Consider the following 27995-nt stretch of genomic DNA (forward strand, 5'->3'; position numbering starts at 1 on the left):
AGGTACACAAATACGTTTTGGTCGTAAAACAAAGCTGAATGGACTTTATTATTAAAAATCTATGGATTTACGAACTTGGCTTTGTCCCTGCAGTCTTTCAACGTTCTCCATTTCGTGAAGGCCCAATAAAGTCATCTTATACTACTTATTCCGACCAAGTGACTTCAAATATTATAAGATAGGTTTATGTATAAACAAATACCAAAGCTTGTTTGAGGTTTTTTGACGAAAACAATTTAGATTTACCCAAAATTCTTGGCCACTGTTCATTTATGTTTATAGAATTCTAGGCGAAAAATAGATTAGAGTAGTTTATATTAGCACATTTATTGGCACAGATGCAAAGTAGTCATGTCATGAAAATAAAATGATACATTTGCTTTTGAATAACTGGAATGTTGTATTTCTTTAAGGAAGATTTCAATTTTCCCCTTAAATTTTTGGATACATTCTTTTTAGAGTTCGTGACGAATACTTGATAATCCAATCTGCTTTGATAATCTATTTCAATAGAGTACTAGGTAATCACATTTATATTCAAAAAACCATATTTTCGTTCAAGGATGGCAACTGATTTACCAAAGCACTTTTCCACTATGATTTGTCAGACTTTTAAGACAAGGGATTTAATATTTCAATGCGTTAACATATGAAGAACGTTTCCTCTTTTCATCTGTAGTAGAGAAGTATATAAGATATTTTTTTGCATATTAGGGGAATTCAGCATACGATATTTTTATGCGGTTGACCTTAATTACACAAAATAAACTTGGCCTTTGATTTAGATTTCGGTATAATATTTTTGAATATCCGCTTGAAAATAAGAAGCACACGACATGAGAAATTCGGTAGAGTTTGTTGATAATGATTAAATAATATTCAACATTTATACTAAGAAACAAAGATAGAAAGACGAAAGCTAACAAAAACAGATAAACATATTGTCGCCCAGTGAGCATGTTGTGGGAGCCGGTGGCTTTTTTGGCAGGAAAAAACAACCTCGTTCCCAGGGCCTTCTTTTCTCGGTCTCGGGAACGAGCTGGCATTGCAGTGCATTGTGGGACTGTTTTAAGACGAAGTAGATGCCATCTTGGGAAATATATCTTCTAAAACAGTCCCACGATGCACTGCAATGCCAACCCGAAGTAGTTTTTTCCTCAAGAAGACCGATGTCCAATGATTTTAAAAATATAAATACCAAACGAACATAGCAAACGACGTAAATCATTTTTTAAATCCTATCATTTAATGTTATCATTTATTTTTGTTACATACACACCTAATTGAAAAAACGTTGTCGGGGTCAAAAAAAAGGTTATATCATCAAAGCTAAGACCGAAGGGGAGCATGGGAAGACAAACAATTATGCTAATTTCATGCGCATTGTAGTTTTCCCTTCCTGTACACATTTTATACATCATGGCTTTGGCATGTTGTTAATCTAGGTCGACCGACTTACTCTACTGTGCATTTTTACATGTCTATATACAAATATAATACACATTTCGAAGTACCTAAAATCCTTTTCGGTCTTAGCTTCGATGATATGATCTTCTCGAGCCCGACTACGTTTTTTCAATAAGGTCTATACCTATGTAAATTAACGCGTTACCTACGTATCACCAAGGTATGTTATGCTGTAATATAGTTATGCTTTTGAATTAAATTAAAGATTATTGAGGGGCTTAACTTCCATACCCAAATTTCCTAATACACTATTTAAGCTAAATAATGCAAAAATAGTGCTAAACATGCACCTTTGATATCACAAGACTTTTCATAATAGATAAGGTCGCATCTTTGCCTAAGTTTTGTACCACAGGAAGAACAGTGGCCTACTAGACCCATTGCTTTATTCAGCTTGACGTCACAATAGGTCCTTTGCAGCCTAGTAATCACGTGCTGATTCATTCACTGAGAGCAAATGAATAAACATTTTGATTCCCATGGGTGAAATTCACTGGTGAGCAAACACGCTTTCTACGACCTGTTTTGAAAGATCGTAATAAAACTGCATTTCATAACACACTGGATACACATTGTTTCAATCAGTTCTTCACAAGTAGCTAAAAAGAATCGCCAATTTAAAATAAAAACAAATATTTTGCTCTCCAGTCACATAATTGTAACTTCAAAGGACTTATCATGTTATCCCTTTAAGATGCTTAGGGTTCCTACTCTGACTCGTTCCCAGTCGTCTCTCACTTGTTTTCATCGAAGCGCGCAAAGGGCCAAGGGAAGGTAAGAAAGAAGGGCATGAGACGTCATCTCTCTTCTTTCCCCCTTCCCTTGACCCTTTGCGCGCGCTCTTAAAATAAGAGACGACTGGGGACGAGTCAGGTTTCTACTATAACAAGTTCGCAGAAACACGACTTTGTACCTTCTAATTTATTCCTATTTTTACCAGTTCAAAGAACCTTGCAATAATAGTAATAATGGTGCTTGTACTCATCACATGGAACAGATCAAAGTGATGATCTGAAAAGGCCCAACAGTCAGCTGTATTCCCCCATCATACCACGTGATTTTAGCATCATCTTCAGGCACTTCTAGTAAATTACACCTGCGATGCCAAGAAAAACAACCTTTACAATAATTTGACTACAGTAAATGATTTTAGAATATTTATTGATAATAATCAATAATGATAACAATTTTAGAATAATATTACTACGACAGTTTCCGTAACAGGGTGGATGAGTGATGACGTGTTTTTTTGTTTGTTTTTTTTTGCTATTCTTAAACAAGGAAGAAAGATTGGCAACCAGGTACTCGCTACTTTCCGTCAAAACAGCAAACGGCGGAGCGAGAATAAATAACCTTTGGACCCCTGGACAGATAACAATGTAACATTACTACGACAGCGTAGAAGGAAACGTCATTATTAATCGCCTGATGTCCCCCTCCCCCGCAATAAATGACCGGTCCCTAAAGACTGTTTTTCCAAATACCAGTCCCCTCCTCTACTTCGCCTCGGCTCTTTAAGTTTCTCTTCGCCCTTTCTAAGCGCTAATAAACTTTAGGAATTAACGCAAAATAAATTTCACATATTCTCATTATTATTATTATTATTATTATTATTATTATTATTATTACCTACTACGCAGGCTACCTGTCGCGTATTACCAAAGAAGCTCCATCAAGTTCAAAACATTTATTAATTCATTCTCACCCCCAGCGCGGTTACATTGTTTTACTTTATATCTTTACAATGATGGTATTATGATAATTACAATGTACAGCTGTCGTGCCCCCAAGGAAGGCGTTCACTCTTTAAAAGCCTAGATCATGACTGAAAAAATCTTAACCGGAAACCAGCTACATTCGGTTTTCTGATAGAAGTGCATCCTTTTTCAAGTTTTAAATTAATAGACGGATGTTTTTTAATTGTTCATTTAGTCAGGATGTGCTGAAACAAAAATGGCCCAACTACACAGGAAGCAATTTCCCGCCTTTTTGGTATGTAGACGCGTTTACCCAGATTTGACTGTCAAACAATGAACCCATGGTTAACTTTGAACAACCGATTTGAGATTCCCGCTCTTTTTGTTCAATAGACGTGTGTGCCTGTGTCCACTATTCTTCAATTATAACGGCCCAATTTTTTTTAGGAAAAAAGGGGCGAAAATTATTTCATTATTCTTAAGAAATCTTTTATATGAAAATTCGAGGTAAATGGCTGCTTCCTGAACACATTTATCAAGTAAAATCAATTAAGAACGCTTTGTTTGGTTTCTAACTGTTCCATAGAAAATAAGAATCTAAGGCTTAGGGCAAACATCGAATTTTCCATGCACCGAACTCGTTAAAAACATGGATATCAGGTGATAATGAAGCGATATTCTTTGATGTAATTAAGTTCGGTGCATGGAAAGTTCGACATTTGCCCTAGGCCTAATGTTTTTCCGTTCTTAATATTCTAAAAAGCCTCTCTGCAAATAAATTGCCGCCAAAATGAGTGGGTCGCCATTCTTTTATTCGTTCGGAACCAGGAAATGAAGCTCCAGCGGCAAGCAACAAAACAAACTATATAAAGCACAATGATTAAATTACGCCAAATGAACCGGAATTAAAAACTTTTAGATTAATTATCGATTTTAAAGTATCAAGCTAAATATAGCAATTGGACAACTCATACACATATTCAAAGTGGTCGCTCAAGGTGGCCGAACTATGACGTCACAGCCGCCATATTGGTGTACCTTTGAAAATAACCTTGGTTATTAGTTTCTCTTGCTAGGTACACCATTATGGCTGCCATCTTTATTGTCAGTTTACTCTCTAGGGCGTGAGTGCGAACGATCCATATTTTACAAGAAAAACTCCAATCGTTCTGAGCGACCACCTCCTTGTTGATAACTGCGGGTTATTCTTTGGTTCACCGGGTTTTGACTTTGTATTTCAAGTAGGTCATCAACTTAAGCGATCGCTATCCCTTCCTGAAAAAACGTTTGTGCTAATATAAGTCAGAGCACGGCTAATTCGCAGATCGAATTGGAATTCGAATCTATCATGTTATTTATTGCTTAAATCGACGATATTAAAGAGGATTGGTTTCTTTATTTTTTCTACTACTCGAGTGAGATTTTTAAGAATAGAAATCTTAAATTGTCAAGTATTAATTGCACAAATAAGAGTAGAAAACTAAATCACTAAAAGGGCGGATCTAGGGGGGGGGGGAGTTGAATTGGGTAACTAGTCCCCACCCTTCTTAGTTGAAAAATAAGAAAAATAAAGGATAAAGTAAGAAGTAATGATCGTTAAAATATCGATCTGCTAACATTTTAGTGAGTGAGTGAGCGAGTGAGTGACATATTTGCATATCCAGGCTCCTCACAATAACTTGTTTCTACGCTCCACGTATCCACGAATTTAAAAGGACGGAATGTGATGCCTATCTAGGAAACAGTCATCCGCCTTGAAATCGTTCGGGATCAGCCACTGCACTGTTCTATCCACATTTTTCATCGACTGAAATATTGTCAGTAGTTTCACTGATTTTTTATTCCCTTTTATAACTGAATCTCTTTTTATTTGTCCAGCTTTTGTTTTCTTTTATTTAAATTAATCGAAAAACTTCCATTATTTAGCTGCTCTAACAAAAACAATGATTTATTTCTAAATACTATTGATTCGTTTTAAGAATCGTTAAAGAAGAAATACAAAAGGTTTTTTCTTAATTTCTAAATACTTTTTGCGTTTAAAGTAGGCGTAATTTCAGACTTTAGTTCGCAAAATCTAAGGATTAAATTCAAAGAACTTTTGCAGGCGCTGGTTCAAGGCTAAAAATAGGGGAAATTTCGATTATATAGGGAATAATCAATAATATTTCTTACTCCAAAGTGCGAAGAAAAAAAATAGATGAAAAAAGATGAGCTTGTGCTAAGATACCACGCTTCACAAACTTTAAAAAAAGTAAAAAAGGGTTTGAAAAAGAACGAAAAATGTCAAATGAAATAGTGAAAATTTAAAATATAAAAAGTAAAAAAGAGTAAAATGGATTTTATTGCCGCCGAAATGAAATTAGATAAATAAGTAAATAAATAAAAATATAACAGTTTTACAGCTGTTTGATATAGCGCTTCTTCCGAACATGGTAACCATGTATGTGTAAACCAATTTTAGTGATTTTTACACCTTGGAATTAAATCGATACGCCAGTAAAAAAATAAATAGTGTGCTAAAGTTGACCTAATATATATATATATATGTGTGTGTGTGTGTGTGTGTGTGTGTGTAATCAGGTTGTACAATTTTTTAGAAGAGAAAAATGAAGAAAAAAGAAAAAACGAGCGAAAAAATGTAAAACAAATAAGAGTAAAAATTTAAAACACAAATCGTGAAAAGTAAAATTTTACCGCCTGTCAAATTAAATTAGACAAATAAATAAAAATATAACAGTCGAGAGCGTAGTTTAACACCTGTTTGATATAACACTTCCACCGAACACGGTAATCATGCATGAACCAAATTTTGTGATTTTCACACCTTAGGATACAAGTAAAATAACCGTTTTCTGAAATCTTTTTCGAAATAAAACTCAAACAATTTTTTGGAAATATTTTTTCTGGTTCGTTTTGAAAATTGCTTCACAGCGGGACATGTCGTCATTTTGCGTTACATTTGAAGTAACAATACCAATTTGTGTGTAACAGTAAAATGAATTATTCTCGAAGCCGGGCCACAATCTTTATTGGATGGTTAAATCTGTAGTCTCCTGCGACGACGAATTGTACAGTTTATAAGACAAGTGAATCTGACTGGACGGCTGAGATGGTACCACCCTTGTTTTTCTTAAACTTATTAAAATCTCTGTTTTCAGAAGAAACTTTAATTATAACATTTTAAACATTACTTCATAACCGCAGTACAAATATATAGTCGATATATATTCCCATATACATGAAACCCTAATTAGCTCGACATTTGAAATTGTTCCTGCACGGAATTACGACAGGTTATTTCCCTTTTTTCGTAAAGCAAGGTTTGTAGATAACTGTTACATTAGCGTCAGTTTGTTTGTTGTTCGCTCCAGATTGAGTTATTTTGTATGTTACAGGCGAGGAATCTTCCATCTGGTTATATCGGATTGACTTGATGTTAAATCACTTGAGGGCCGGTTGACAGCATCAAAGGTTTATCCCCTCAACACTTTGGAGATTTATTCGCTGCATATTGATTTGTTTTGATAAGAACACATCAAAAATTCGAAGACGTTATCTCCAGTGGACTTCTAGTTGGTCTCCGCAACATACTTTATTCTCAGCTTCACTAGGTCAAGGAAACCGTGTAGAGAAAAAAACCATCTGGTGCAGTGAAATTGAATTGGATTTTCTAAATATTCACGAAGCGAAATCAGATAAAGAGAGAAAGAACAAGAGCTCTGCATGTTGCTCCCTCGAAGCAGAGATTTCAACTTTCAGCTGCTCTCTCACCTGAACTTGACTTGACTTGACTTAGCATTGAAGGCAGAACACTTGGCGTTTTCGTCCACACGAACGTTGAACGCTATAAGAATCATCATCGTTATTGTGAACATCCCGAAAGAAGGAGTTTCCTCCATTCCATCGTATCCGCGTAATTGCATTAAAGGAGCTTATCTGATTGTCTGATTAGCTTTAACTGTGAAGCCAGTTTCATATTTTCGAGATAATCTCACTCCAATCAAGAGCAAGACCATGGAATATCCGAGCAACGTTTCTCTGGAAAATAACGGGTCTATTTCTTCTTCGGGAGCTGCAAAAAGCAATCCTCTGGGAAGTGCCTATGATTCGATCACCATTTGTCTTTTCACGACCATTTTCGTCGCAGGGGTAGTCGGCAATTCGTTTGTCATATCCACCATCTTACGCTGGGATGACATGAAAACTCCATGTAATTACTTAATAATGACCATTGCAATTGCAGATATAGGAGTGGCTGTTTTTGCAGCGCCCTTAAGGATCATCGAACGCTTCATCGGTTGGCCGTTTGGTGAGGCAGTCTGTAGGTTGTTGGTGCCACTGCAGGATGTGTTTGTCTGTGTATCTGTAGTTGCGCATACTTGCATCGCACTAGAGCGATACGGAGCGATCGTAACGCCCTTTAAACGACGACTGTCACCGCGGAAGATGAAGTTTGTCATAGCTGGGCTGTGGATCGGGTGCTATCTGACCTCTGGGTTGCCTGTAGCTCCTTTGCTGTCAACAGTAACCAGGAAGAGTAATGTCCTCTGCAAGGTGATATTCCCATCCATGGTATTCAGGAGGGTGTTCAAGTTGTACCTAGTCATAGTGTTTATCGCTGCTCCACTACTCATCCAAACCTGGGCATATTGCTGGATTGCAAGATGCATAAGCAAGAAAACGCTCATTTCTGAGTCAAGATCAGGACCGCAGCAGAGGCGCAATCGGCTCGTCAAGATGTTGTTTACAAGCCTTCTCGTCTTCGACATCTTCTACCTCCCACGCGGGATCCTGATGCTTTTTTACGAGTTCGGTGACCGATCGACTTTCAGCCCACTCATCCAGTACATTAATCTCATATCGCTCATCATCTACTACCTTAAGCACATCATCAATCCGATGATTCTCTTTGCCATGAGCGCTGATTTTCGCGCCGGTTTCTATGCTGCATGTACCCGCGGGCAATTCGAAATTGTCCATGACACTTCAATTAAACGAAAACCCAGCAAAAATCTCAAGATGGTGAGGCTAAACAGTAGAAAAAAATCCCAAGACCAGCAAAACCAGCCTCAAACTGTCCAAGCGCTGCTCGAAAATATCCCTAAATGTGAGAATAACGTTGATAATGTTTGAAAAGCAGGCCGCAAATGGGAAAGATTACACATCTTTACATTCAACGAAGATAGGCCTGGATGAGAGAAATAGTCCAGCAGATACGTGCGAAGATTGTGCGTTTTGTGATAAAAGCATGAAACTTGGTACAAAGTTAGTGCTTACCCTAACAAACATTTTTGAGGGTAGGGCCATCCCATAATTTTTCTTTTACAGAATTTACAGATCTTTTTGAAAATTCACCAAAATCATAATTTGGGCTCCCTGTATAATTATATTATGCCTTTTAAAATATCGGTAAAAAGGTACGAAAACTCTCATTTCAAGCACGTGATGTAAAATAACTATAAATGAAGAGTTTTCAGCTTAGGAAATCGTTAAAGTACCTTGATATTTAATTTATTCCTGAAAGCAACGTCCATCGCAGGCGCAGAGAGCTGTGCACGGCAATTCTGCTTTAACACACTTGCACCTTCCAGTACATCCCTTCTTACAACCACAGCGTAGCAGTTCCCGACACACTTTTGTGGCCTCAGGAATATCCGTCCAGAAAGTAGCCCATCCAGCTTCTTGTTTAATCCATCCCCAGTCTTCCGGTGAAGGAAGTTCAGTTACCGCGATGTCCATCTGGGACCAGCAATGTCCAGCCTGGTAGGTGGCTCGTTTAATGTGCTGAACCAGTGCTGCTCGTGTCGGTGGTAGACAATCTATACCCCTAGCTTTCTGGCAGAAAAGGTGTTTGCGAGCTTGGTTGATGCAGGTCTGACTACTAGTGCGGTCGTAGAGCAGTATAACAAATCGCCCCAATGGGGCCAACCATTCCCCAATTGTTGATGGTGCAGAGGCTAACGCGCAAAAGGCAGGTGTTACTTCATTGAAGTTGTTCCATGTATCCCATGCTGTCTTCTTCCCTTTGCCAGCAAAGAAAGACACCGTGTCACACCCAGTCATTGCATGGAATACAGGTAAGGCTTTACTTCTATCAGGGCCAAGTATTTGCGCAAGGGTATGTGCTGGTATATACCTGAAGGTTTTACCTGTACCAAATGCAATCCATATCTCATTGCCTTCCAGTCGAGAAGCAGACGTAACTGCAAGTACAACGACGTCTGTGTCAACTGTTCGAATCGTGACTTTCTTATAGCCTTGCATCACAGCATCTTTCAAGTGAAGCATCATTCTTGTGTCCGCTTCCTCGTGCGTGCATGGGGAAAGTACAGATTCATCTCTTTGCTGATTACATAACACTTCACTTTCCACTGTACTTATTATTTCCTTATCGCTGTCGATCGACATCGTTTGATTCGCCAAGAAGCCAAACAACTCTTTCTTATTTTCTTCAATTCGTAGAAACTCGTTCCACTTTCCAGGAATAGCACTCGATGGCTCAACACGTCTTCTGATCCCCTTTCCTCTTTTGGATCTTGCTTCAGCTTTTAGACTGTCAGGGAGATATACGTCCCACACGATATCTAGTCGTTTAGCATTCATCAGTTGAGCTTCTATGTATGGCAAAATGACTTGTGTTGCATAATCTTGGAAGGTTTTTGCAGCTCCAGGCTTTAGCATGTTCACAATTGCTGCCCCATCGACGATGATAACTTCCACAGCAGGACTGGCCATGACATTTGCGTTTTGAGGTATAAGATGTTCTAAGCAGTGCACTAGGTCAGACTTTGTTCCCGACCTCATTGTGCCATCAGATTGTGATAAGGATGGTGGTTGTCCCTGGTTTTCGTGTTTAAAAAACTCATCTAGATCGCCATTACGGATCTGGCAGGAGATGTACAGCCTTGAAAATAGAGAGCAGTCATTTTTCAGAGAGCTAACTTTCTGTTGAGCTTTGGATTTCTTTGCTACAGTTGGTGTTCTGAAGAGCTGAAGCTTATTCCTCTTTATAGGCTCTGTAATAGGCTTTGATCTGTCTACAAGTCGTTCGGTAACGTAGCTGTTGTACTGTTCTTTTCCGATACTTTCGATTTGACGTACAGTGTTGACTACTGCTGAATCTGCAATATCTCGACTGTCTAGTGCAAGAAGATCGTCACTATTTTCAGTGAATGGACTTCCCATTTCCTCTATGACTGTGGTTAAGGATTTTACGTCACGCTGAAATGCAATTTGTACATGCTTTGATTCTTCGTGATGGTGGTTATCGGCAACCTTTTTCTGTCCTGTGTACATAGCAACCTCAAATTCTACAAATAATACAATGCAAGAAGATATTATTTTGGGTGCACACTAAATAATAATGATCAACAGATATTACAGAGCGCAAGAGCATGTTGCAAGCTGAAAAAGGGCAATTTCATGCCATAAAGAAAACTGTCACAAATATTTGTATCACCTGAAATAACGCGGGCAATTTCAGGACCAGAAACCATCCACCGCCTTAATGCCATTGGGTTTTCCGTTAAGCCTACAGCTCCACCGTCTCCTTTTACACACGCATTGTTTTGTTCGTGGGCATGGTCTATTGCTATGGTGGAAAATCTGTTGGGGGTCTTCTTCACTGTGAAATTTCCCTTGATGAACTCATTAAAGACATTGGGGTGAGTTTTGTGTAGTGCCACCATATCTCTCAAATGGACGGGTATCCATCTTGCGTAGTTGGTATGATCCAAAGAGAAGAACCAAGGAACTAATTTGGTGAGAGCATCAATGTAAAGCATGAAATTTGCTTCCCTAATTGATCTTACAAATATCATTACGTGAAGCTCCAACTGCAAAATGATGTACCAGAACTGAAATTGTGGGAATGCTTTAGCTTGCCTGTCGCACCATTCATCCAAAGACAAGGCGGTCTCTTCTTCGCTTCTCACACTGTTTCTATACTCTATGTATGTCTTATGAAGGAGTAGGTAGAGACTGCTACACGTAACCTATATATAAGATATTATTTTCACATTATACTCTACATAATTATTCAGTAATTTTTATTTTTTCATGTTTAAAAACATGATGAATTATTAAAAATTCATTTGTTTTTATTCGTTTTCTCTGTCTTCCTTATTTTTAAACTAACCTGGTGTGCACGTCTGGTACGTGTCACATGAGAAGCCTTCAGAAAAGAATCCGCTTTACCAGGAGATGCAACATCTGCGTTTACTAATGCGCCTGTCCACCCACTTCCTTCAAGAAGATCACCAAGCATCTTTAAAGCCGCCATTTCGATGTGAAGTCCACCCATCATAACAACAAACTGGTCTTCTCCGTGACTTGTTGGCCAATTCCACTGGATGCTTTTCGCTATCGCATATAATGGCTGGTCAAAGGCAACAACTGGTGCTTGTTCAGGATTCAAGACTTGCAATGCTGCTCTCACAACATCCATAGAATGGCGGATCATAGCTATTGACTTCGCTTCATCGTAAAAGAGGGGAAGAAGGGAAGAAATTATTTGTTTGTCATTTTCATCACTTGGCTGATAGTTGGAATGATATGCAGCCCAGGAAAGTTTTTCGTCGCCTTCAAACGTGCCTCTAGACATCAGTGCTCTAACCTCTTCCAACCAGCTGTGGATATTACCAATTAAAAGACAGTTACGCCTTTAGCATCATTTTAAAATATTGATTATTTAAATCATAATAAATAATATATACCTGTATTCCTTTTGCAAAGCAGGATTGATAAGATGACAATCAGATTTATTAGAACCATCAAGCTTAGGTATTGCAGCATCATTGTGTCTTAAAACAACAGGTTCTACGGTCATGTACGATTCAGGAAGGTTACCAATCTTCTTACTTTTAGAACTAGAGTCTGAAGAAACTGGAATGTCTCGTAAAATCCCAGAGAAGTTGTTGTCTGCATGTTGGAACAACGATATTCCGGTGCCGTGGAATGAGTCGTGGGAACTTGTAGAGCTCGGATTGTGGTCTATATTGTCCACTGCGGCGGTTGTGAACAGTTTTCCTCTGAGTTTTGGCGGGCATACAGCCTTCTCTGATTCATAAAAGCGAATAACTTCATTGCCGAGGTCAGTGGATAGTTCGAGTACTCTGTCATATGAAATACTCAGCCCAAGACGGAACAGAGTGTCTACGAGCTCGCGTTTGCGTGTCTTTGTATGCACCATTAAACCAAGGTAGATGGGAAGGGGAGTTTCACGTTCCTGGCTGTGTTTGACATTAACTGAGGTGCTGTTTACTGATTTGTCCTTGTCTTTCTTCCTGCGTCTTATTGAACTGTTGTACATCAATAACTGTGAAATCGTCAGAGCGGACTGGACCTTTGGTGTATCATTTGTGAGTGTTTTTATGTTTGTCCCATTCATTACCATCGAAACCAATGCCAAGAGTGAAGGCGGAACAGAATTCTCTTGGCACTCAGTGTCAAAAGACCCATTGAAACTATTCTTTGATTTAAACATTTCCTTTCTGACAATTGTTGCAGCTCTGGCAAGACAGACGGCATCGTTGTCGGCATCATATTCACATGCTTTTCCTAAGGCATTCCCAACATCTTCATTAAACACAAGTAGAACTTCTCGTCCTTGCTTGATGGAATGTAAGTCAGGGAAATAACTCAGTATTCTCTCTTTTAGTCTAGTGGAATGAATACGCCCTGTTGTGATTGTTCCAAGCTGCTCTAATCTTGCCTTGTACATGCTAATTAGATCGGATAACTTGAATACGGGTGCTATAGCGTCGTCCAGACGACTTTCTTCAATATATGATACAAGCCCTGCAAATGCAAGTCCATGATTAACAGCGTCCGAGTCTTCTTCTTCCTCATCTCTCTTTAAATCACGTGCTTTGTTATAGAGTGAAACAAGGCATGATAGATGATACTTTGCTTCTTGGGCAATAAGGTCTCCACCACTTAGCTTAACTAGAAGTTTCTGGTCCTGAAGTTGGTAGGCACACTGTCTAACACGTGTATCAATTTCAAATGTTGAAATGCTGTGTAGTGTAGAACCCTCATTGGCTTCAGGTTTGTCACAAAAGAAACACAGGTTGACGTTTGGAGAAGAAACTGTTTCTTTGCTCTTACGGGTTAATTTTGCAGGGATGCTCGAACTTTCCTCTTCAGGTGCTTTTCTTTTCAATGCACGATTAAGTTTTGTTTTATTATATTTCAGTCGGCACGAATCATGCCACTTCGCTTCATTATTTCTTAATGATATTTCAATGTCTTGACCTTGATTTAGTAGTCTAAATACCTTTAATGACTTTGGTAAGGCACCAATCTTGTTAAAATTCCGAAGATTCTCGGCAAGACTCTTGTATCCTGCTCCAGCAATAGAGGTATTTGAACTTCCAGTTGGACAACGAAGGGATTCATTTGATTCTTCTTGGCATATGATGCACTTTGTCCAGTCAATTTCCCAGTTTTGCGAACTAGAACTATCCACTAAAATTACTTCAGACTCCACAAGTTTATAAACTTTTGACATCGTGCCATTTATTGGCTTAAAATGGAGGATCTACTTACAGAAATATCAAAGATGCCAGAATGGACGCCATTTTGAATACACAGGAAGCCCACTTCGTGAAAACAGAATCCCGATGGTTATTTTACAAATTAGAAATATTTTTTCGTGTTCAGAAGCCAGCAAAAACTGCCTTTTTGGAAGTTTACAGCAACTGCTAATTACATCGTTCTAAAAAATTACGATTTTTACAAATAAAATATTTATTGGTTTATTCACCACAGGAAGCCCAAACTTAGTTTTTTGTAAAACATTTTCTTGGTGTCAATGCCTTAAAAGAAAAATTATGGGATGGCCTTACCCTCAAAAATGTTTGTTAGGGTAAGCCCTAACTTTGTACCAAATTTCATGCTTTTATCACAAAACGCACAATTCACTAAAAATCTGCACATATCTGCTGGACTAAAAATCATGAAGATAATGCAATCATTTGGATGAACGAGAAAAGCTCTTTGAAGTGTTAAAACGTTTTCCTGAAACTGATTTTGTAACTAAAAATTGATGGCTAACATAAGAATGAATGGTTTTTGTATTTATCGGAAAGAAATTTTACAAAAGCGATTTGTAGCAACATCTTTATCACATTTGTCATGTTCAACTCAGTCTAGTTGAGTTTTGAAATTGTGACTAGGAATAAAATCTTTTAGCGAATAACAGCTCTTCAATTTTACACGTTCGACGAGCGATACACTTTAGTATTCAAGTAGTTCAGTGCACAAACTAAATCGCATTCCTCGTTGACATGTCATACAAAATATTTTTCTTCTTTTGTATATTTAGATTTTAATATATTTTATTCGACTTATATTACAAGGCTTTTGATACATTCAAAACCATATGCTCGTATAAGTGTTACCTTGACCGAATAACCAAATGTGTTTCATTGTGTAGCTCGGTTGTAGCTCTCGTAATGACTGACAAATTGATCGAAAATCATTATTGTACAAAATAGTGTAGTCATATTTGAATGGGTTTTAAATAATTGTACTATTTAAGATATCAGGAGGGGATTCGGTCCCCGAGATGACCCAATAACTTTTTTTGCGGTTCAAAACATATAATTCTAAATAGATTTACGAAAAGTACGTTTATTTAGCTTTCTGAAAGTGTATACTTTTATGGAAAAATATTGCCAAGTTCGTGAAACATTTATGGTGGTCCGAAATCCCCTCTTGATATCTTAAGTATTTCTTTTAGAATGGGGTATTCATTGTAATTGCCATATATGATAGACGAAACTTGTAGAAATATAACCTAAAGCTATTTAGAACATTCGTTTACATCAGTGATTAAGCACAGTTGAATTTAAACATCAATAAATATATTCCCTGAAACATCTTGTGACTCGTGCTTCAGAATTTATATCTAGATCAGATAGGAAGAATACCATCTTTTTTAGTATGCTTTAAGTAATTGAATGAAATAAAATGATTAGAAAACAATATACTCCTGCACCTCATATTTCTACAGGTGCTTAACCCAATCTACATATATTACTTTTTTAAACCTCAAATGAAAAAACATTCTTCACGCTTTCGCAATGATTTAATACTAAACCAAAATTGTTTTATAGTTTGGTCAATAAATGATTTAAAGAAGGAAAGAAACAAAGATTCATAGCTGTAATTGCCCAAACTTGAAGCGTTATCTGCATGGTTATCATAAAAAGTTTGACTTTGTTGTTCGCTGTCGCTTTGAGATTCGGAAGCAAGATTAAATTAATAGAGAAAAAAGATGATTCTAAAGGGGATAAAGCAGTTTTCATTCGGAAAACTATAAACGCAGCGACCGACAGTTTAGATATGCTTTTACAATAAAATTCATTTTGAAATAATTAAGCTTAGTAGGAAAAATCTAATGTGTTATTTATCGTCAGTAAAAAGCGATGAAAATGGGGAAAAAAAAGACTTTTTTTTGGATGAAGCAGCTGGGGAAGAGATCTAACTCGGCATGAAATTCTTGAGAGTCGAACACACAACGCCATCTTTATTAGTACTATATTCTATTTGATTTTAAGTTTATGAGTCGATAGCATAAACGATAAATATGACGCAACAAGGATTACTCCATTTAGAACAATGCCAAATGAAATTATGAATCGGCAAACGTTGAACAAGCTTCGAAACCATTACGGCTGTAAGTCTATCGTTGAACTCAGTTGAACATGTTAAATATTTAAGAAATCCTAGCAAATCCTGCCTAATAATGTCCCCACTTGTCCAATCTGCCAAACGGAAATCGACCATAATCTTCATCCGTTGAAATTTTATCTTATCTTAAAGATCTGGGGTAAGCGTTTTTAAAAGTGGTATTTAGAATACGTGTGGTCGTTTGCCCTTATCACATTTCCTGGACAAAAAAAGCGGACCTCACAAAGTAGCATATATTGCTCGTAGTCTGGAAATCAAGAAAGCCGGAAGGGTAGAGAAATTAATTGCAAGATTGTATGCTATAGCAAAAGCGGGTTCAAAATCGTACAAAGCATTTCTGTTCACCGCAAAACTTATCCACAGAAACACGTGAAGCGTACGCATACTCAGAAGTTCTTCATGAAATGCCTCGTTAAAATATCCTGATGGAACAAGGGGATAGGGCTAAGAGCCCACTAATTCGAGGTGACGAGATACTGACGTTTAATTCGAAACCTTTTTGTATTAAGCTCTAATCGCCTAATCGCAGCAGCTGATAAGACAAAGGACATTTATACCTTATGACAAAGTTACCCACCTTTGGACATGCTTGAGGGGAAGCGATGTCGTCAAACGCGTTTTTGCCTTACCGCCGAAGGATTCATAGAGTCGTAAGATAAAAGCTGAAGGGTTTTTCTCTGCCTATAATGAAGGGAATGGTTGGAAATAAGAGGATGCAAATCCTGGGAGGACTCTGAGTGTCCGGGTAAAAGTACCGGGTATGCTCAAGGGGTTTAAAATCAGCAATTACGTATCTTTTAGGGTATCCCTTGGTGGGTACGAATTGTCCGACCACACACTCCTTAAAAGACGTTGGTATCTTTTAGGGGTATTTTTGAAAATTTCCGACGAGCATACCCGATACTTTTACAAAAAGAAGAGATAACTATCGATACTTTTACACCGAAGTCCCCCCCCCGGAATGCAAATACGGCAAAATGAAGCAAGATCAAATGAATGCTGGTGGTGAGAATATATGGAATGATAACAGCAAACTCACCTTTTTAACAGTTTCAAGGACCACTGCAGGATTATCCACCCTGAAGAACGACTCCGTTTTAAAGCCTAAGGATGACAAAAAAAAAAAAAAAAAAAAAAAAAGAAACACGTAAATACAAGGGCCCGGTTGTACTGAAGCCTGGATAGCGCTATCCGGCGGATAAATCCCTTATCCAGTGGATAAGTCGATGCTGTTAAACAATAAATTTATCCACTGGATAAGATTTATCCGTTGGACAGCGCTATCCAGGCTTCGTACAACTGGGCCCGGCTCAGTACACTTAGTTTCTGACTGTTATCTGAGGACCGTTTAAGATTTGCAAAATCTACGACGGCGACTTCAACCGGAAGTGTAAATAATTTATCTTTGGGGTTCTGTTCATTGGAATTTTCATTCCAAAAATTGTCAGTAAAGTCAACTCATCCACAGGGAAGAAAGACTTCGAAGGCACGCTACCCGGAAGTCATCTACACTTCCGGTTAACGTCGTAGATTTTGTCGTGAATCTTATTGCAGGTCAGTTCTCTATTGCCTCTTACCGCTTCCAACAACACAACCGCGAACATGAAGACTTTCATTAAAGCAGTAGGCATGACGAATAAGCCCAGCATCCTGGAAAGTACCTACAGGAAAAGGTTAAAAACACGAGTCATTAATATGTGGTTTCTTACACAAGGAAAAGAGCGACACACATGCTTACGATACGGTATGTTTAAAATATGAGGGTAAGCGCGCGCGGGGGATGGGGAGGGAGGGAGGGAGGGCTATGGGGATTTAATTAGGATGGGTATCATAATTAATTTTCAAAGCTGGGAAATAAATAGCCTCAGCCAACACAGGAAGCCCAGTATAGGAAAAGATAGTGAAGAGAAAAAAGAGCAAAGAGACGCCTTGTGCGGAGAAAGCTAGGAAATTAAATATCTTTCAAATACTGGAAGAGGGAAATGATATTTAGGGTCTACTAAGAGTCTGTAGTTGTTAGTGGGTCACTGAAGAATATGTTATTTAGTAAATCACGAACACTCCCTTAAGTCATAAAGAATCTGCTCTCTTTTTCATAGGAGCATGCACGACTACTGTTCCCAGGCCCAAAACACGTAGTAATTTCATCTTGAAAACTAACCTGAATGTGGAAATAAGGCATATGAAAATTCATGGTTTCCCATGTCAGCTTGGTCGTCTGGTGCTTTTGGGGAACGAAGCCTACCAACAAAAGATAGTTAGGGTTATAGACGGTAAAGTGTGACTGCGATAAACATGGAGTAGTGGTCTGTAGGTAGAGAACTAATTATATCTTTTATAAATCCTTGGATTAACCAAGAACTAGTGTTTGAGAATCACGAGGTCGGTGAGGCTGTAGTGCACTCGCCTCTCACCTCTGGGGACTAGTTTAATTCCTAGCTTGGCATTACATATCAGTAGACATTGATAAGTCTCTCCCTTGATTCGCGCGAGCTAAACAAGTTAAATTCCATGGCTAAGGACCAATTCAATCTGACTTAGCCGTGCCCTGACTAAGATTAGCCTAGAGGTTGTTTCAGGGTATCTGGGGAAAAAATTGATTCATTAAAGGTTATAGATGAACTTACAGCGAAATGAACATAGTGTTGCCATAGGTTGAGTATCCATACTTGCTGTCAGTCATGAGAGACACACCCCAGCCATGTTCAGACAGGTCCGCCCATCTCTGACCACACACCTTAATATTATAGAATGGAACATTACTCTTTGTAATGAAACATAATTGCATGGGAATCACCACATACATGCACCAAAGGACTGCGGGTTTGAATTAAAGTATTGCATATTTGAACCAAAGGATTGAACGAAAGAACTTCATGTTTGAATTTTGGGACGAAAAACGCGCCATAACATGCATGTCTACGCTTCGTGCTTCTCCTAAGACTTCTCTCGTGTTCTGTCAATTCAAGCTTGCTTTATGACTGCTGCACTCAGCACATGCGCGAGTTATCTATTTCAAGTGAATCATACGAGTACTACATACGGTACCTCATATTGGGCCCAATCCCAGCTAGTGTTACAGTGTGTTGGTCTTTGCAGATGACCAAACTGGATCTCGTATGTTGCATTCATTGAATGAACGTCAACTGGAAACTCAACTTTGAGGAATTTTCTGTTCTCGTGCCAGTCAACCTGTAAATATAAGGGAGCGGATTAGTCAATAGAATTGTTATTGATTTTTTGCGAATATAGGACGCATGGTTGACTACTCTATGGCTTGTGGGTCCCCTCTCTTAAATTTCAGCGTTTCCAACTCTTTTATTTATTTTTGGCAAGAAAGTCGAGGCGAGAAATTTTAGATCGCGGTTTTATGTCTAGTAAAAAAATAAATATGGCAACCTGACGTACCTTGGTATCGAATTTGATGTATGGCAGACAAGAATCTACAATAATGACTTGTTTTAATGAGCTGGAAGAGCTTATCGCCAAAGAAAACTACAAAAAAGCAAAACAAACAAAATAAAAACTGAAATCAAAAGAAAAATTATAAAAAAATAAAAACACACACAAATATTATCCTATACTTGTGCGTCTTGTGTTACTAAAGCTGTTAAGTTTTTTCTGTTTGTCCGTTCATTGTTTTTTTTCTTTCTGTAAACTTGTTGTTTTCGTTGTTATGTTATTGCTGTTTTTTTCTCGTACATTTTCTCGTCCTTTCATTTGTTTTTGCATGGTATCTTAGCTTATCGGCTTGGCCTGTTGGAGCGCTTTGCGTTGAAACTACGATCCAAAAGCAAAATACCATTATGTGATACGAGAAAAAGAAAGCGCATAGCGCTGTACCTCAAGCGTAGCTCGTAATGGACCTTTTTCCACGACCTTAAGAGTTCCGTTTGGTTTGGTACATTCAGAAAGTGAGATCCTGAAATCAAATGACGAGAGCTCGTTAACTGCAAACAAACAGCCTTGTTTAGCAAGAATTCCTCCATGTCTTGTTTGGAATTGTTTTCCGTTCGCAAATTGAATTTCGGAACGTGCACTTCTGGTAAAGGAGACTTTTCAAGGTTTCGGCGGGAAAGGAGACACGAGCGCGATGGACGTAAAACTGGGCACCTTCGCGAGACTTGGAGCAATTTGCGAGTCACTTGCCTAAATATTTATTGCAACAATACAAAGTTTACTGTATATCTATTATCTTTTTTCTATGCTTTGTTTCTTTTTTTATACACTGACCTCTTTTCCAGGTAATATGGCATCACGTCCCAAGCATCCCAGTACAGAGGTATGTCATCAAACAGGACAAACTGGTTGGCATGGCAACCACTACTGACAGCTTGTCTGAAAGAAAAGTATTTTCCAAATTTACCAGCTTACCAGAAAAACACATACACTGTGAATAGCATCTGACATGCTGCTGGATAAAGTTTGTTCAGTACTTGTTTTGCTTACCTTTCACTTTGCTTGTGAATAAATGACACGACTCGACCACAGCTGTCAAATATAACGTTGAAATGCTCATTTTGTATGGTCACATGACCACTTTCCTGGAGAAGAAAATTCAGAGGAAATTCATTTTTAAAGCATTATGCGATTAAGGCATTAGTCTAAGGCTCAGGTCAATCGCTGAACTTCACATGAGCCGAACCTAATTGAAACAATAGATAAGAAGGCGGTCTTCTTTGTCCTTAGGTTCGGCTCATGTGAAGTTCGTCGTTTGATCTTAGTCTGAAGCAATCACTTCCACCATGTTGGACATAAAATAAATATTTTTCATTACCTGGTCTTCTTGAACGACCACAGGCTGGAATTCTGTCTTGGGTGTACAATTCACAGTATTAATACCCATACAAGGTACTGAAACCATAGCTACGGAATAGAAAAATACTATGAGGACTTGCAGCTCTTTCTAACCCTTATGCATCAATTACATTCGCTTATAGGCATAACAAATGTATTAAATGTGGGAGTGATGGTTGATAAAACGTAATATAGATAGTGTTTTCCCCTTACAGATCATTTGGAATTCCCTAGAGTGTCATTTCTTTATTGAACAGTTGTACGTGATAAGACACATGAATATGGATACAACTCAAACAAAGAATTTTATACTCGAGAGAATTACGTACACTTGTTCTGAAATGGTAAAAGGATTGAGGAAAACCAACCTAATGTTTGTCCATCATTTGTCTTCTGTGTTTCAATAGAAATTTGTTCTTCCTTTGAGAGATTTTTTATTAGCTCTTGAGGTACAGGTATCACTTCTTGTCGGTCAAAGCAGAGGGTATTGAAGATGACTGGCTTCAATGTGCAGTCCGTGGTGTTTGGTGCCAGCTATGAGACAGAGAATAGAAAGTTTAAGAAACGATAGTTGACTAGTGAAATGATATTTTAAAAAATAGTGAAAAGGAATCGCAAAAATCACTAAGTACGTAGTGTAGATAAACATAAGAATATTTGTCTTTGGCGAGAAGGCTTGCAAAAGGTACAGTGAAATACAGGAAAACGATGAAAAATCCTGTCGTTCGATGTTTTACGTTAGTTATGTTTGCCGTTGGCGGGAAGAAAAAACGTTAATCTAAAACTCTCTGATATCGAATTACCGACAGCAAAGCAGATCACGATCATATATGTATGTTTTTTTTTTCTTTCTTACCTTAGAAATCACATTGTTGGAGGCTGTGTCAAAGATTTTGGTGGCAGCGGCGTGCACCTCTGTATAAAATGAAATCAAACGATTTAACAGGTTATATGAGCAGCTAATAGTACCGTACTAAAGGAATGTTCGTTCGATGGGTCAGTCCACCCTAATTTGAGGGTCAATTTTTTCTCCAGGTTCTCCAGTTTTCTTCCCTCCACAAAACCTAACAAGCTACATTCAAATTTAATCTGTGAGTTATCTAATCAGCCGAGGGGATGTTTCAGGGTATCGATAAAAAGTAATGTCCTTATTTTTTACAAGTGGTGTATTTATCACTCACCCTCATAGGCTTGCAAGGCATCAGTGACAGCCTGAAGCAAAAAAAATATTGTCAACTTTACACAATCATATTGCCGGTTTTCGTTCAGTCTTGTATAAAGTAAAAACGAAAAATCCTAATGAGCGACCTACCTCTGGAATACAGCTACCAGGTAATATGTCATGGAACTGATTCAGAAGAAATGGTTTCCAGATTTGAAGAAACTTTTCGGTTGGATACAAATCTAGAAAAAAAATGTTTACACGAATGGTATTGAAGAAGACGAACAAAGCTATTTAGAAAAAGGTTATATATATAATGGGGTATTTCTATAGCGCATTTCATCTATCTCAATGCGCTTTACATTTATAACCAGTGGAGGACTTTACGGGCTGCGTATTAAGTTAAAGTTAGTGAATATTTTGTTGATGTTGCTTACCAAGCTTGAAATTTATTATACCTATATGTTAATAATGTCAAAACGGAAGAAAATACGCCGGAAAAACGTGCAGACAAAGTTTGGGAAAATTCCATATTGTTGTGACCTTTCGCTTTTGCATTCGCATCGCCCATATCTCCACCAACCTTTGTTAAATAGCTGTATAAAGACGACGACAATCGCGATGGTGATGATGAACAATGACGGTGAACCTCGTGACGACGATGATGATAATGGTGTTGTTGATAATTATCACTTTGTGAATGTATCTTACCTGGACGGTGTCCACCAAGGGCCCATGCTAAAGTGCACATGAACTCTGCATCATGTAATAAGAATTCCCCTCGACGATTCTCAGCTTTAATCTTTGCCTGGGTTGTAAAGGTTCCTTGGTGGAGCTCAAGGTACAATTCACCGACCCATGTACACAACTTATTGGAATCTTGTTTATCAACTGCGGTGAAGAAGTCTTCAGGAGTGGATAACGACACTCTAAAAAGATAAAGATAGCAAAAAAATAACGATGATAATGATGTTTCAGATGATGATAATGATGAATATGACGACGACGATGATGATGATGTTTTTGATGATAAAAACGACAAAGATGATAATGATAACGATGATGACATTGATAATAAGGACGACGACCGACGTGAAAAGGGAAGGCCACGAAACGAAACAAAATAAAAGGGAAGAGAAGGAAAAAAAAGAGAGAACAGCAGAGGAAACAAAAGGAAGTATACAGACCTGGGACATCCGTCCACATCTTCCATTCTTTTCAGCATGTCCAACATTTCTTCTCTAAAAAAGTAAATAAAAATTTTTTTTTTCATTGCATAGAATACTTATGAAGAGGTGCAGATTCTGCTGTGTCGCATCACAACAACACGTCATGTGCAAGGATTACTTACGAGGGGCCGCCTCCTCCATCACCATGTCCGTACAACAGAATACTTCCATGTACTTTTCCCTTGTCCTTCAACTTGTGTGCTGTCTTCAGGACCTAAAAACATCAATGTAACACGAGACTAAGAACTTTCTACAATGTACTGATTTCCCATCCTCTTTAGATGTTTTTGTTTTCTGCATCAGCAATCGTTCCTGACATTGCCATTACCAGTATGATATAACATACTTTTTGGATTGAATTTATTATCAATAATGCAATGGAATAAAGTGATAGTCACGATCATTTCTGGCATTGCTGCACTGATGTGCTATGATATGCCATAACGGTTTCTTATTCCTGAGAATGTAATAAAACCGAAGGCCAACTTACATCACCAGCATCAGCTCTTGACTCATACGTATCGGCAGGTGGAAAATGGGTGAGACATCTGGAAGAAAAAAAGATACAATAAATATAGGAAACAGGAAAAATAGAAAAAATGCATAACAAGGTAATGAAAGAAAAGAGAAATATGCATTAAAAAAATATAGTATTCCACGCTAATAGTGATACCCATCACCTAATGCGCAACACAGTCACTAATACTTTAAAATGATAGTGTCTTACTTTGATCCATCAATTCCTTGCCAGAAAAAAGTATTAAACTAAAAATAATAATATAAATAAACAAATTAAAGAAATTAAAGCAAATAATAAAGAAATAATATTTTAGTTTGGTTACAAGAATAGCTACTTGGTGGTTTTCAAAATGTTCGACCAACTGAAAAGCTTCTAGCTGATCAATTTACATTGCTAGGTTGTGTTTGCTGGTTTTGCATGCTCACTATATTGTATTATGTGTTTTTGTGCTTTGCATTTGTGAATGCTGGTGTTTGTGCATACTGCCTTGGGCTTCTATGCCTGCACTTGCATAACAGTGCATGCTGATATTGATCCGATAGATACTGCTTGATAATGATCACTGTGACAGGTCACAGATGCTTATACTTACAGGGAACTCATTAATAAGACTCCAGCTTAGTTTCTGTGTCAGGAAGTACTTGATACCTGTTCCTCTTATGATTTGTGGCAACTGAGCTGAGTAACCAAAGGTATCTGGTAACCAGAACTGCAATGGAGAGAACAATAATATTACTTCCGACATTAAGATAGCCTGCATTGCTGGTGCACTTATTTGAAATGGATGAGGAAGATTGAGGCATCATCTTTTCTGACTCCACTCCCCCACTCATAGAAGATCCATCTCAGCTTCAAAGGCTTCCTTAGCTATTACTAGCAAGCCTAACAACATTATAATAATATTAATGCTTAGAATGCAGTGGTTGTTCAACAACATGAGAAGTGAGAAGGGAACAATATCATTATGCTACCAATTTGAGTATGGAAAATATGGAATATGAAAAATGAAAAAACAAAATCCTACCACTTCACACTCTTTTCCAAATTCTTCTTTGGCAAACTTCTGACCAATCAGAAAGTGTCGGATGAAAGCCTCACCACTGGGAATGTTACCATCCATTTCCACCCAAGTCCCACCAACAGGAATAAACTGTCCTTTGCTAGCAAAGTGCTTCAGTTCCTCAAATAAGCTTGGGTAATGAATTTTCACCCACTCAAGCTGCTGCATCTGCATTATTTATTGAAGATTTTGGGTTAATTACGGCAAGAAATATGAATGAAAATAGACTGACAGACAATAATAATAAAGTGGTTATTTTGCAAGACAAGACAATTTATTGAATGAAAAAGAATTTTTTTTATCTGACAAAACCTCTCTACATAGCCCAATGTACCTGTGAACATGCAAATTTAAAGTCTGGATACTTCTCCATAAGTCTCACGGCAGTTGCGAAGCTTCTTCCACATTTTCTTATCGTTTCTGCAACTGGCCATAACCAAGCTATAAAGAAAGAGCAAAATATGCTGGATAAGATAATAATAAGAATAACGTGAACAGTGTTGCATCATAATATTATTTTGCCAATATGATATTATTATAATATTCACTTTCATAATGTAAAGGCATACCACAGTCTATATGACAGTTGCCGATGGCGTACACCTTGTGCTGGCTTTCACCATTCTTTTGTGCAAAGAAGGAAGCTGCTATCTCCTTGTGCACCCTAAAACCAAAATGATTTTTGTCAAAAATAAGAGTGGAGCTTAGTCATTTATATGCTTGAAGTAGTTAAATATTATTGGGAGTAATTAAGAGGACTGAAGAGAAAATGAAATTGTTGCCTTCGGCTCACATGGATTGCAGATGCATGAGCTGGGTACATGTAAGTGGCATGCACTATCCATGACTTTAGCAACTTACTTTCCAAAGGTGCTTCTGTTGCTGGTATCGCAAGCATTAACAATCTTGTTGGCTGTGTAAAGGGCTTCAAAGGAGCGGCTGCTGCCCTCAGGAAGATGCTTTTCAATGAAATTCAAGAACATGAACATTAATTAAAGGTAATGCTTTGAAAATGAGTAAATAAAAAATGTTTGCACATTGTTTACAAAATATACCCTGCACACCTGGCTGATTAAAGTTACTTAATATTAACAACATACTGCATGCATTAACATGAATATCAATATCTCATACCCCCATTACATCGAGATTCATTAAGATAATGGAGCATCATTATAAGGTGATATAATTTATACCTTTGCAAGATCAATTATAACAGTCAAGTCAGTAAGCAAATCATAGCAATCGGTGTCAAAGACAGCTATCTCAGCCATGGACAGACTGTACGTGCGTGATGGATCTGGGGCATTGATAAGACCATCCTTACCAGCTCCGAACATTTCATTGGCAGCCATTTCAATGTAAAGGGTGTAGCTGAGATATTTACAAAGGAAATATAAGTATCACATGTTACATAATTTCTAAAGAAATCCAATGAAAACAATGAATGCATTTAGCACCTGTAGCTAGCAAATAATATTTACTTCCATCAATGTTAAAACTGAGTTGTACTCTATACAATGCATCATATATGTACAAATCATGAAAATGCCTACAGATATAATAGTGATACTACTGTGACATGCATTACTAAGCACCTTTCATTCCCTGTTGCCTTGTATGACAATAGAAAGTCTGTTCTCTGTTGGTGTCCATCTGCACCTGTTAAACCCTTGGTAAAGTATGCATCATCCACATTAAACAAAATAAAATATTTTATAAGGATTTGTGAGGAAAAAATGTAATGGCAGCAATGTAGAGTAGTTCATGTCATTAAAAATATTATGTATTTTACCTGTATAGGTTTACCATTCTGCCAAACCTATAGAGCAAAATGAAGAAATCTCAAGCTAATTGCTAATTTGAGTATGGGTAATGGAGCTCCATGCTGCCCAGTTGGGGAATAGTTGGATGGAGGACTCCAGTGGCTGCCAAATTAGACGAGGCAGTAGACCCAGTCCGGTTTGGTAGTCGTGGGGTTTTTCCGGTCGGATTGTTCCATGACTGGGGGTGTGAGGTTTCATTGCCTATAATTTGTATAGCTGCCTGGTTGGTCCCATGTCGGGGCCTGTCCAGTTAAGGTATAACTGGAAGGTTACCAATATAGGGTTGATTGGGGGGCTGTATGATTGGTAAAACCACATATTAAGCAATTATTATTTATTTAATCATTATTAGCACAATTATTATTATCTTATTTGCGCATATTTATTAATTTAATTTATCTTGCACTTGAACTGGAATTTGCTAGATGTCCTTTTGGATTTTGCAAATAAATTATGTAGATGTAGATGAGTATGGTACATTTTACAGCATAAGAGTTTGCACACTTACTCCAAATGCATTCACGATATTACTACTTACCATTGCTTCTGATTCTGAGTTCCAACGAAAATGAACTCTTTCTCCAGTCCATTCTTCTGGAATATCAATGATGACTTTAAACCAATGTGTTGACCACCTTAAATAAATAAGTTCAACATTATCATAATTATTTAATAATAAAAGATGAAAATGGGGGAGGAGATAGCCATGCTTCATTTAGCACTGCTCTAAATCTGTCCCTGATGCATGATGTACTACTTACGTTGGCCCAAAGCTTTCACCAACTTTTGCTGGACTATATTCCCCTTTCACAGCTTCTTCATATGTTATGCGACCAGGAGCAGCATAGTGAGTTATGGACGTAACTGGTAAGGATTTTGGATAAAGCCTATGAGTACAAAATTGAAAAAAGACATGCAAGAATCAAACATTTAGAAAGTCCTTGTCAACACATTTACTTTTAAGAATGATTAATACAGTGTTTCCCAAGCACACACATAAAATGTAAAATTTGCTATCGCGATTAAAAAGCTTGCAAGGTTTTGATTAGATATTTACAAACTTTCCATAATCATTTTCATCACAAATGGCTAGGACTAACTACGTTTTGGAGGGGGGAGGGGTGAATGACAGGCTGCTTGAGATTACACTGAATTTCTAAATTTTCAGTTCTGATATGTATGTCCCATTAAACACAATATCGAATAATCTTAAGATATATCAAAACTTTATGCGAAAAAAGACCCACCCTTCATTCATTAGTATCACGAATGAATGTCAAAATTTAGAACTACAGATTTGGACTAGTTAAAGAATACAAAAGTTTCGCGGGTTTGACGATAGATCTATATACTTAGGTTACTGAACCGGAACAAATTAGAACTAGATCCTCTTACCTACTATACAAATTAATGTCCGAAAAGAACTGGTTGGAGATAAATTTCTCAGCTCTTTCTAATGTGCATCGCCAGTGTTTTCGTGCTACGTGGGCATCCACCATGTTGGTAACTGCACATGACACAGGGAGCCCATCGTAATGCTT

At 37.7% G+C, this 27995-nt stretch overlaps 3 protein-coding genes across 4 annotated transcripts in view; 2 read left to right on the forward strand and 1 right to left on the reverse strand.

Moving 5' to 3' along the window:
* Nucleotides 1–20243, forward strand: part of LOC116286872 (translation factor GUF1 homolog, mitochondrial) — a 40890-nt gene extending 20647 nt beyond the window's left edge. The window contains exon 24 of one of the 2 annotated variants that reach the window (XM_089038635.1): nucleotides 20105–20243. The gene's annotated coding sequence lies outside the window, so the exon portion shown is untranslated. Of the gene's footprint in view, nucleotides 1–3399; nucleotides 3726–20104 lie in introns of those variants that run through there. The other variant, XM_031693458.2, reaches the window with a different exon arrangement.
* LOC116306334 (alpha-mannosidase 2C1) lies at nucleotides 32–27970 on the reverse strand. The gene is made up of 32 exons (XM_089038620.1): nucleotides 27850–27970; nucleotides 27216–27341; nucleotides 26993–27089; nucleotides 26424–26450; nucleotides 26227–26300; nucleotides 25825–26002; nucleotides 25490–25587; nucleotides 25198–25292; nucleotides 24963–25069; nucleotides 24593–24796; nucleotides 24161–24277; nucleotides 23776–23813; nucleotides 23539–23596; nucleotides 23171–23262; nucleotides 23007–23060; nucleotides 22531–22748; nucleotides 21970–22061; nucleotides 21839–21869; nucleotides 21514–21572; nucleotides 21026–21191; nucleotides 20638–20726; nucleotides 20310–20404; nucleotides 20094–20198; nucleotides 19704–19782; nucleotides 19269–19355; nucleotides 18909–19052; nucleotides 18488–18597; nucleotides 18022–18101; nucleotides 17438–17521; nucleotides 16900–16964; nucleotides 16438–16541; nucleotides 32–2563 (listed from the first exon to the last, which is right to left on the reverse strand). Exons 1-32 carry the CDS (start codon nucleotides 27951–27953, stop codon nucleotides 2452–2454), a joined length of 3189 nt encoding a protein of 1062 aa, XP_088894746.1. The 5' UTR covers nucleotides 27954–27970; the 3' UTR covers nucleotides 32–2451.
* Nucleotides 5838–15061, forward strand: LOC116286871 (neuromedin-U receptor 2-like). The gene has a single exon (XM_089038617.1). The coding sequence runs from the start codon at nucleotides 7179–7181 to the stop codon at nucleotides 8295–8297; it is 1119 nt and encodes a 372-aa protein (XP_088894743.1). The 5' UTR covers nucleotides 5838–7178; the 3' UTR covers nucleotides 8298–15061.
* Nucleotides 27971–27995: the final 25 nt, after the last annotated feature.

This window comes from Actinia tenebrosa, unplaced genomic scaffold (assembly GCF_029948245.1).
Source record: "Actinia tenebrosa isolate PJP-AT-01 unplaced genomic scaffold, QUT_ActTen_1.0 PGA_scaffold0__85_contigs__length_37466705, whole genome shotgun sequence".
Classification (NCBI taxonomy): Eukaryota; Metazoa; Cnidaria; class Anthozoa; order Actiniaria; family Actiniidae; genus Actinia; species Actinia tenebrosa.

What these genes read in the sequence shown, in the direction of transcription:
- LOC116286871 (XM_089038617.1), top strand. Translation starts at nt 7,179, where the DNA reads ATGGAATATCCGAGCAACGTTTCTCTGGAAAATAACGGGTCTATTTCT.
- LOC116306334 (XM_089038620.1), bottom strand. Translation starts at nt 27,953, where the DNA reads ATGGTGGATGCCCACGTAGCACGAAAACACTGGCGATGCACATTAGAA. An exon ending in ACTCAGAATCAGAAGCAATG is followed by an intron (nt 26,451 to 26,992) that starts GTAAGTAGTAAT and finishes TTTGCTCTATAG; the next exon opens with GTTTGGCAGAATGGTAAACC. An exon ending in GATGTGGACGGATGTCCCAG is followed by an intron (nt 22,749 to 23,006) that starts GTCTGTATACTT and finishes TTATCTTTTTAG; the next exon opens with AGTGTCGTTATCCACTCCTG.